Here is a 10,754-nt window from a genome sequence, read left to right on the forward strand (position 1 = left end):
AGAGAAGTCATGATGGAAGAACCAAACTATAAACAAAAGAATAGGTAAATTTGAGAAACATAAAATCCGGGACTTAAAAATCTCAACAACTGAGTTAGCTAATTACACCCGGGGAGGGGGTGGGGTGTGTTGGCACGAGGGAGGGGATTGATAAAAATTTAAGAAAGAAGTGAGAAAAATACCCAAATTTTTTAATATAGAAATAAAGTAATATAAAATATGAAAGATTATTACATGAAAGTATTAAGAAAAATCAGTGTTTTAAGACAACATGAATTTCTATATAGCATATCCAAAAGATTACAGAGGTAAATTATTAGAATAAATAATAGACACTTAATAGTTTTCCAAATACAAAGTAATCACAAAATTAATAGCTATCCTTTACAGTAGCCAAAAGAAAAAGAAAAAAGTCAACCAGGCAAGCTAACTCTAAAAAGTAGAGTTTAGTTTGAGATGATGGAAAGTTCTTATGATGGTCGTGCAATAGTGTGAATGTATTCAGTGCCACTAAACTTGGACACTTAAAAATTGTTTAAATGGTCAATTTTTATGTATACTTTATGACAATAAGAATAGTTTTTATATGCTAGGGAGAAATAACTGAAAATGCCAGGTAATTAAATAAAAATACACAAACTTTTTAAATAAAATTATAAATTTCTACTGAAATAAATAAATGAGAATTTCATCATAGAATTAAACCATGTTCATAAATGGAACAATTCTACTGTAAAGACACACAGTGCCATCATTTAACACTTAACATTCTTTGCTTTGTCATAAAATCAATATTAATCTCAGCAGTAACTCTTGGAGAGTTTTAAAAATCGGAGGAAATCTTAAAAACATATAGTCCAATGCCCCTATTTTATAGAAGGAACAATTAAGCGTTGACTCTGAAATACGAGGTACATGTAAGCATATGTTCATGCCTCATCTACTCAGTGTATTGTAGAATTGTGCACTATAATACACTGCAGAGTTCAGTGTAATGTACTCTAGAGTTACATATATTGATTATTATCACTAAAGTCTACTTGGTTTCCTTTAGTTTTCTTACTCATTAGACACAAATTACATTTAAATCTCTTACTAATGAGAATATCCTAATACTTTTGCACCTGTAAATATTCAGATTAAGCTAAATATATTTATTTAGCAAAGATGAATGGCTGTCACCAATATAATCATAATTTGGAAGCATAATAACAAAAGTGAAATGCATTTTAATAAATAAGTAATTATAATTCTGGATTAAAGAAAATGATATTCTGTTCCAATCTGTGCCATTAAATAAATAGCTTTGTGGTTTAGAACAAATGATTCAATCTCCCTTGTCTTCATTTTCTTCATTGGCAAAATTTCTAAGCTGAAAACAATCTGGTCCTTTATCATTTAAACACAATTTTTCTGCATGTAAGCTTCTTATAACTTTTCATATGATTTATCACTCCTTTTTTATCTCCTATTGAGTAGGTAATATTGTTTTGCCCCATTTAGAAGCAAAGACTGTTTTGCCAAGGTGGCACACACTGAGTTTCCAATCCACTATGATATTGTGTAATGTTTTCTGTCTCCTTAAGAGAATTTTTATTGAGTTCTAGGGATTTTACATTGTTTTAGACACTTTCTATGAACCACAACAAACATCTGCTTTTGAATTCATTCTAAAACACTTGAAAAAAATTTACTGTAACATGTGATTATAGTTTTAAAATGAATGACTCAGGACAACCCATAAGAAAAGCAATATGAAGGAACACCTGTGTGGCTGTTCAGTTAAGCCTCCGACTCTTGATTTTGGCTCATATTGTGATTTCAGGGTTTTGGAATTAAGCCCTGGCCCCATGTCAGCTCCCTGCTCAGCAGGAAATCTGTTTCTCTCCTTTCCCCTCTGCCCCTCCCCTGCTCACTCTCTCTCAAATAAATAAATAAATAAATTTTAAAAAGTAGAGCCATATACAAATCCAGAGTCCATACAAGTTCTTCTAAATGAAACTGAAGTATTTTTGGAGGCTTTTTATTTGAGGTATGCACAATAAGGAAGGAAATAAAAATGACACAAGAAATAATATAATAATATAATATTATTAATAATAGTATTAATATTAAAATATTAATATTTTAATGTATATTAAAATCAAGGCGAAAACCCATATTCAATGTATGAGCGATAAAATTTGAAAATCAACTCTAAAATTCAGGGCCTAACAAATTACAAGAAACACAGATTAACATTTTATTTTTTATTTTTATGTTTTTTGGTTTTTTTTTTTTTACTTTTTTTAAAGTTTTAGTTTATTTTTTCAGTGTGGTCATTAAGAGTAGATTTGAAAATTTTTAACAGTCACTCAATAAATATAGAATAATAGGGGTGCCTGGGTGGTTCAGTCAGTTAAGTGTCTGACTCTTTGTTTCAGCTCAGATCATGACCTCATGGGTCGTGAGATGGAGCCCAGGGTCCAGTTCTGTGCTCAGTGTGGAGTCAGCTTGAAGATTCTCTTCTCTACCCCTCCCCACTTGGTGCATGCTCTCTCTTTCTAAAATAAGTAAATAAATCTTAAAAAAAAAAAATAGGGATACCTGAGTAGCTCAGTCAGTTAAGCATCTTCCTTTGGCTCAGGTCATGCTCCCAGGATCCCAGGATCATGTCTTACACTGGGCTCCTTGCTCAGCAGGGAGCCTGCTTCTCCTTCTGCCTGTCATTCCCTCTGCTTGTGCTCGGTCTCTCTCTCTCTCTCTCTCTGACAAATAAACAAATAAATAAATAAAAATTAAAATAAAATAAATATACCATGATCTCAGAACTAAGTAGCAAGAATTGGGTAGGTAATTGGTGAAGTCCAGAAGACTCTTATCATCAGGGAATTTGCAGTCCCGTTGGGGAACAGAGAGGAAATTTTGATGCATTATAAATGGGAAGATTAAAATGTCCTGTTGGAGCATATGACACAGGTATTGAATTCATTACTGAGGAACAGGAAAAATAAAGAATCGAGGGATAGGAAGAAAGACAGTAATTTGGGCATGGGATAATGATTGTGCCCCAGGTAGAATAAGCAGACTATAAGAAGATCTGGAGATAGAAGGCAGCAGCGCAACTGAGGACTTCCAAAAAGTCCAATGTGGCACTTGCATAGAGTAAAAAGGTTAAGAGAAGAAAATAAATAAATAAAAAGCAATAGTCATCAATGAATATTTATTAATTCCTTCAAATTCAAAAGTGGCTCTAAAAGAAATTCTAAAAAATTCCCCTAGTCTATATCCCACTTACTTTGGATACTTGGAGTTTTTTTTTTTTTTCCTCTGTGGTAAAACACAAATGTTTGTTATTTTTACCACCACCACCATCATCATCATTGTCCCATCACTATCACAATCATCATCATCCCCACCGTCGACACCATCATCATCCCCACCGTCGTCACCATCATCGTCATCCCCACCGTCGTCACCATCATCGTCATCCCCACCGTCATCACCATCGTCATCCCCACCGTCGTCACCATCATCGTGATCCCCACCGTCGTCACCATCATCGCCATCCCCACCGTCGTCACCATCGTCACCATCATCGTCATCCACACCGTCCTCACCATCATCTTCATCCCCACCGTCGTCACCATCGTCATCCCCACCATCGTCACCATCGTCATCCCCACCGTCGTCACCATCGTCATCCCCACCGTCGTCACCATCATCGTCATCCCCACCGTCATCACCATCGTCACCATCATCGTCATCCACACCGTCCTCACCATCATCGTCATCCACACCGTCCTCACCATCATCTTCATCCCCACCGTCGTCACCATCGTCATCCCCACCGTCGTCACCATCGTCATCCCCACCGTCCTCACCATCATCGTCATCCCCACCGTCCTCACCATCATCGTCATCCCCACCGTCCTCACCATCATCGTCATCCCCACCGTCGTCACCATCGTCACCATCATCGTCATCCACACCGTCCTCACCATCATCTTCATCCCCCACCGTCGTCACCATCGTCATCCCCACCGTCGTCACCATCGTCATCCCCACCGTCCTCACCATCATCGTCATCCCCCACCGTCCTCACCATCATCGTCATCCCCACCGTCCTCACCATCATCGTCATCCCCACCGTCGTCACCATCATCGTCATCCCCACCGTCATCACCATCGTCATCCCCACCGTCGTCACCATCATCGTGATCCCCACCGTCGTCACCATCATCGCCATCCCCACCGTCGTCACCATCGTCACCATCATCGTCATCCACACCGTCCTCACCATCATCTTCATCCCCACCGTCGTCACCATCGTCATCCCCACCATCGTCACCATCGTCATCCCCACCGTCGTCACCATCGTCATCCCCACCGTCGTCACCATCATCGTCATCCCCACCGTCATCACCATCGTCACCATCATCGTCATCCACACCGTCCTCACCATCATCGTCATCCACACCGTCCTCACCATCATCTTCATCCCCACCGTCGTCACCATCGTCATCCCCACCGTCGTCACCATCATCGTCATCCCCACCGTCCTCACCATCATCGTCATCCCCACCGTCCTCACCATCATCGTCATCCCCACCGTCGTCACCATCGTCACCATCATCGTCATCCACACCGTCCTCACCATCATCTTCATCCCCACCGTCGTCACCATCGTCATCCCCACCGTCGTCACCATCGTCATCCCCACCGTCCTCACCATCATCGTCATCCCCACCGTCCTCACCATCATCGTCATCCCCACCGTCGTCACCATCATCATCATCCCATCGTCTTCATCACCATCACCACCACCATCATAACTTTAAACTAGGATATATACATCTTTAGAAAAAATGTTTAGGTAAATATAAAGAAAAAAAAAAATCACATTTCAATGTGAGCGCAACCTAGTACTTGTCTACAGCCTTAGAATGTTTTTAAGGAGCTACAAGAATGCGGCCTGCATTCATAAATGCTTGAAGAGGATAATCTAATTTTTAGAAGGAAATATGTTCATTATCAAGGAAAATGAGCACATGGCTAATAATAAATGAAAATAATAAATCCCAATGAATAAAAATAATAAATTCCAATGAATAAAAATAACAAATATTTGGCATTATTAACAAATTTCCTTGTAAAACCTCCCCATGTTTGTGTCTTTCACTTCCCTTGTACTCCTACTTGACACTCCTCCGTGGACTCTGTTTGGTTCCATCCTCCAGGATTTATCTCTTCCCATGGTGTATATTTCCACTAGTAATCTTTTGTTTTTCTTTCCTTGCAATTGAAAATAGACTGACAACTTCTAAATTGACTTCCTCATAAACAACTTCATCCCTGTTATATATGATCTTGTATGAGTAACTGAACAGTGGACATCTTCATTTTTTTTAAAGTTTACAGCTACTGGATGCTGACAAATCCAATTTTTATATCACCAATTTAAATTCTTTGATGACTTTTCCATTATTCATTCAAGTCAGAAGGATTATAGTTTGTCCTTATTCCATCCATCATCTATTCTCATTCTTAGAATCTACCTGGTTCATAAGGCAGACCGATTATTTTTCCTTAAACCTGTGAATTCTTCTCTTCCCGGCTCCCTATAATTATAATTTTTCCAAAGCTTGTTAGTCTTCCTGGATAAATCACACACATTCACCAATCTCTTTTCCACATCTCAACAGAATGATTTTTTCAAAATGTAATTATAACAACAAGCTCTGAAAAAAGGTACTTAAAATCTGTATTGCCTCCCCAAAACCTTAAAGATAAAATAACAAACATTTAACATAGTACTTAACTGACTTACTGATAAAATTTCTATCTTAAGTTAAACAATAGCAAGTTAAAGTTCCTGTTGCTCACTTTACTACTGTTTAGTCTTGTAAAACTTCATTCCTAAAGAGGCTAACCGATAAGTGTTTGGATCTTTGTACCTTTTACTTGGGAACATTTTTTTCATCTGATAGCATCTGTTAATTCTTTAAATTTCATATTCACATTCACATTTGAGAAATTTTTTAATACCTAAAATCTGGAATAAGATTCTCCTACCATGAAATCCTAAAGGATTTGATTATCTGTTAGCTTTGTTGTCTTCTTATAATTTGCACACTTTGAAAGCTATGGTTTTATAAGCTATACTAGAAACTCTTTAAATATTTATAGAAAAAAATCAGTTAAGTTTAGAGTTTCAGACTCAGTACAGAAACAAAAGCATTAGGAGTTCACTTTCTTAAACCTCTGAATCTGGCAACCATCCCCTATGAGTTAGGCAGGAAACGTGTATTTATTTGACTTTTTAAGTGAAGGAACAAAACCTCAGAGAGATTAAGCAACTTTTCTGCAGACGTACAAGTTGTGTGGTATGTTCTCATTATCCTTAAGCTAAACAGAAAATGGGCAGGAGGAATACAGTAGGGATACAGGTATGTCATGCTGAGTGAAGTTTGATTCAGTTCAAGAAAATTTATTGAAAGCCTGTGTTTAAAGCTATGTATTTTGGCAATACCTTTTTAAATTTTGAAGTAAGTTAGATTTATGAAGGAGGTGTGAAGTGTTCATGGAGCTCACATATTCCCTTCCCCAGGATTCCCTTCAAGTTAGCAATGTATATAACAAAGCAACAATTATCATTCACAACATTATGAACTAAGCTAAAAAATATTATTCAAATTTCACTATTTTTCCCTCATAATGTACTTTCCTTTTTTCTGTCCCAGAACCCAATCTAGTCTTTCACATTTCATTCTAATCTGAGCCAGCTCCTATTGACTTTGACAATCTTTGACAATTGTGATGAGTACTGATATTTTGTGGAATATATGTCAATTTGAATTTTTCTGAAATTGAGTAATACCTTTTCTTGAAATACAAAAGAAATTTGCCTCCATTTTCAGAGGGACACTATGATCTCAAAAAACATTGACCATGATAAGCACCCATTTTTCAAAACTCTCTAGTTTTTACACATTATGACAACACTATTCAAAAAACCAAAGTACATTGAGTTTTTATACGTATGCATTAAAATCTGGGAGAAAATCTACTTAGATTTTAAGAGAGGTTGTTTCTTATATATTTCGAAACTGTAGGCAGTTTTTCCTTTATTATTATTTATGTGGCACGCAAAATTGTTTACTATGTTGTGCAGTCTTTTTTGTAACCTATAAATAAAACAAAACTTTAAAAATATATTTCCAATTTCCCCATTATAGCATCTACACCTGTGATATTCCACATGATAGCCATGAGACACATCTGGCTATTTAAATTTAGATTAATTAAAATTAAAAAATTTAGTTCATCATTTAAACTGGTCACATTTCAAGGGCCGAAGAGTAATATGAGGCTAGATGCTGTATATTGGACAGTAGAGATTACAGAACAGGCTAGTCATCATAGAATGTCCTATTGAGCAATACTATCCCTGGACCACAACTGTAGGAGACAGTCTTTGAAATACACAGAGACATTTTTTTTTCTGTATTGTTGCTAGAGATTAAATGTTTGCATTTTCCCGAAAGTTCACAGGTTGAAACCTAATCCCCAGTGTGATGATATCTTAAGGTGGGGCCTTTGGAAAGTGGTTATTGCATGAGGGTGGCCAGTGCCCTGGTCATAAAAGGGAACCGAGAGGGTTTACAGCCCCTTCCGCCATATGAGGACACAGCAAGAAGACAGCGTTTAAGAAAGTGGGCTCTCACCAAACACTAAATCTGCCAGTCTCCCTCTTGGACTTCCCAGCCTCTATACCTGTGAGAGATTTCTCTTGCTTATAAACCATCTAGTCTATGGTATTTTTGTAGCAGCTTGAGCAGAAGACAGTTGTCCTCCTAAATTAGGAAACAATGTTAATTTTGTTAATAACTACACAGATCTCTCAACTTTAAGTTATTCTGCTTTCTTCTGTCATTTATAAATATAATTTAGTCAACAATCCCTTGCTTACCTTAGGCAATAGTAGAAATAACATGTATATTGGCACTTACATGGAGAGAATGCTATTTTAGTTCCTTACTTATTTGTCTTATCAAATCCTCACAACTCCATGAATTAGGTACTAAGAAATTCCCATTTCCACAAGAGGAAACTGAAGAAGAGAGTTCTCCAGAGTCACACAGCCAAGGAATGATATGTTCAGGATTTGTCCCTGTTCGTTCTTTTTTTTTTTTTTTTTTTAATAAACATATAATATATTTTTATCCCCAGGGGTACAGGTCTGTGAATCGCCAGGTTTACACACTTCACAGCACTCACCAAAGCACATACCCTCCCCAATGTCAATAACCCCACCCCCCTTCTCCCAGCCCCCCTCCCCCCAGCAACCCTCAGTTTGTTTTGTGAGATTAAGAGTCACTTATGGTTTGTCTCCCTCCCAATCCCATCTTGTTTCATTGATTCTTCTCCTACCCCCTTAAGCCCCCATGTTGCATCACCACTTCCTGTTCTTGATCGTTTTCCTACGCTGAACCAGCCGGAGCGCCAATTTCTTTCTTTTTTTCCTTCTACATTGGATTACTATTTCAAATTTCTATATATCCTCTGGGAAATTCCTAAAATGAGCACCAGATGTAATATATTTGGGAGATGTAGTAATCGATAAAAACCAAAGTTATGATTAGTTATCACCCTAGATATTCTAAGGAATATTTTTTAATACTGTAAGTGTTCACTTAGTTTTAACAGATCTGAGAAGGTTTAGAGAAATTAAGTTTTGAGCACGTAGTAGTTTTATTTAGGTAGGTACTGAAGGGTTGCTTTGAAACAGTCTTCAAGAGAAGTAAAAAAAAACAAGTGATATTGTTCTTTCTGACTAAAGGGAACTAGAGAATGAGGATCCGTTCTAGAGTCCATTAAAGAAGGCTGTGATTTGTTGCATGTTTCCGTGTATTGTTATTTCTTTTTTTTTTTTTAAGATTTTATTTATTTATTTGACAGACAGAGATCACAAGTAGGCAGAGAGGCAGAGAGAGAGAGAGGGAAGCAGGCTTCCTGCGAAGCAGAGAGCCCGATGCGGGGCTCGATCCCAGGACCCTGAGATCATGACCCGAGCGGAAGGCAGCAGCCCAAACCACTGAGCCACCCAGGTGCCCCTCTTTTTTTTTTTAAGATTCGGAAGGAGAGAGAGAGAAAGAGCAGGGCAGTAGCAGAGGGAAAGGGAGACAATCTCAAGCAGACTCAGCAGCTGAGCACAGAGCCTGATATGGGGCTTGATCCCATGGGTCTCCATCCCATGACCCTGAGATCATGACCTGAGCTGAAACCAAGAGTCGGACTCTTAACTAACTGAGCCACACAGGCACTCCTGTTATTTCCTTTGTAAATGAAAATGCATTCTCGTCCTCAGGTACAGACTTGATTTTAGCATTCCCCAAAGTTAAGGTGACATCTAACTCATTTATTAAAAGGGTATCCAACCAGATCTTGAAGAGAAAATGTCACTGACATATCTGCCATATCCGATTAATGGAAGCGATAGTGGAGACATGTGAACTGGAAAATGATAATTAATGTTAGTGATAATTCACCTTACTGTGCCATACATTAATAAAATGTTTTAAGGGTGCCTGAGTGGCTTGGTCAGTTAAGTGTGGGACTCTTGATTTCAACTCAGGTCATGATCTCAGGATCGTGGAATGGAGCCCCCTCTTGGGCTCTGTGATGAGTGTGGTGCCTGCTTGGGATTCTCTCTCTCCCCCAACTCATACACTCCCTTTCTCTCTCTCTCTCTAAAGAAAAAAAAAAAAAAGATAAATTAATAAAATATTTTATTTTTTTAAACATTACTGATTTTTTGAGAGACCTTATGAGCAGGGGAGGTACAGAGAGAGAGGAAGTGAGAATCTCAAGCAGACTCCCTGCTGAGTGCAGACACCTCTCCCCCCCAGTGAAGACCTCTATCCCAGGACCCCGAGATCATGATCTGAGCTGAAATCAAGAGTCAAAGGCTTAACCAACTGAGCCACCCAGGTGCTCCTTAATTTAAATCTTTTAAAACCCTACCCCCTAAGTCATTTTCATTTTATTAAAGCTGTAGACCTCTCAAACGCTCAAAATGATTTCACTCCCATTTCTATAGGGTGTTCTTACATTAGATTCTTGAACTCCCCAAAAGTGCTCATATTCAGAAATGTTAATTTCATCTGTTCCGGTGGGTATTTCAAAATTCATGACGTTCCATCTCTGGGTGAGTACGGTACCTTTCCCTCCTTCTTCTGTTCTGCACTTAATTTGTACTTTCCGTACTTGGTTAATTTCCTCCTCTAATCTCTTCTCTGCATTTATTTTCTTCCTCCTCCAACTAACCTCCTGATACACTGTAAGTATCTACTGGTTTTTATCTTACAGCCACTGCACTTAACTCGCTAGGTCGCCTGCTTTCTGCCAACTACTGATGGAGCTCATCTCCTCCCATCCCTCTGCCCCTCCAAAGTAATCCAGGAGACACAAAGTGCTTGCTCAGCCAGTTAAACCAGGACATCAATTTTTAGCGCTCAATAATGAAACGGGCTGACTCTGCAAGGGAACTATAAGGAATTGCCCTGCTAACCCTTGCACAGCTCATCTACATTTATTGATGATAGCACATTATGTCATACCATTTTCTTGGAGAAGAGTATAGAAACACTGGTGCTCCAATTTTAGGCAACAGAATTAAATGCTATATAAGCCATATAAAATCAGGGATTTTATTATTGCATCATTAATGACTACCCTCTCACTCTATGAATATAAATAATATTTAATCATTA

General features: G+C 38.2%; 1 protein-coding gene and 1 pseudogene across 1 annotated transcript; one reads left to right on the top strand and one right to left on the bottom strand.

Annotated features, from left to right (window-relative positions):
• Positions 1–4,011, bottom strand: part of LOC123393982 — an 84,788-nt pseudogene extending 80,777 nt beyond the window's left edge.
• LOC123393983 (putative protein TPRXL) lies at positions 4,010–7,272 on the top strand (the record flags this gene model as incomplete). Its single annotated transcript, XM_045087342.1, is given in 4 exon segments — positions 4,010–4,067; positions 4,070–4,169; positions 4,215–4,760; positions 7,218–7,272. Coding segments are annotated over 4 exon segments (759 nt in total), but the record flags the coding sequence as incomplete, so codon positions are not given.
• Positions 7,273–10,754: the final 3,482 nt, after the last annotated feature.

This window comes from Mustela putorius, unplaced genomic scaffold (assembly GCF_011764305.1).
Source record: "Mustela putorius furo isolate JIRA1106 unplaced genomic scaffold, ASM1176430v1.1 tig00001118_pilon_pilon_pilon, whole genome shotgun sequence".
NCBI lineage: Eukaryota > Metazoa > Chordata > Mammalia > Carnivora > Mustelidae > Mustela > Mustela putorius.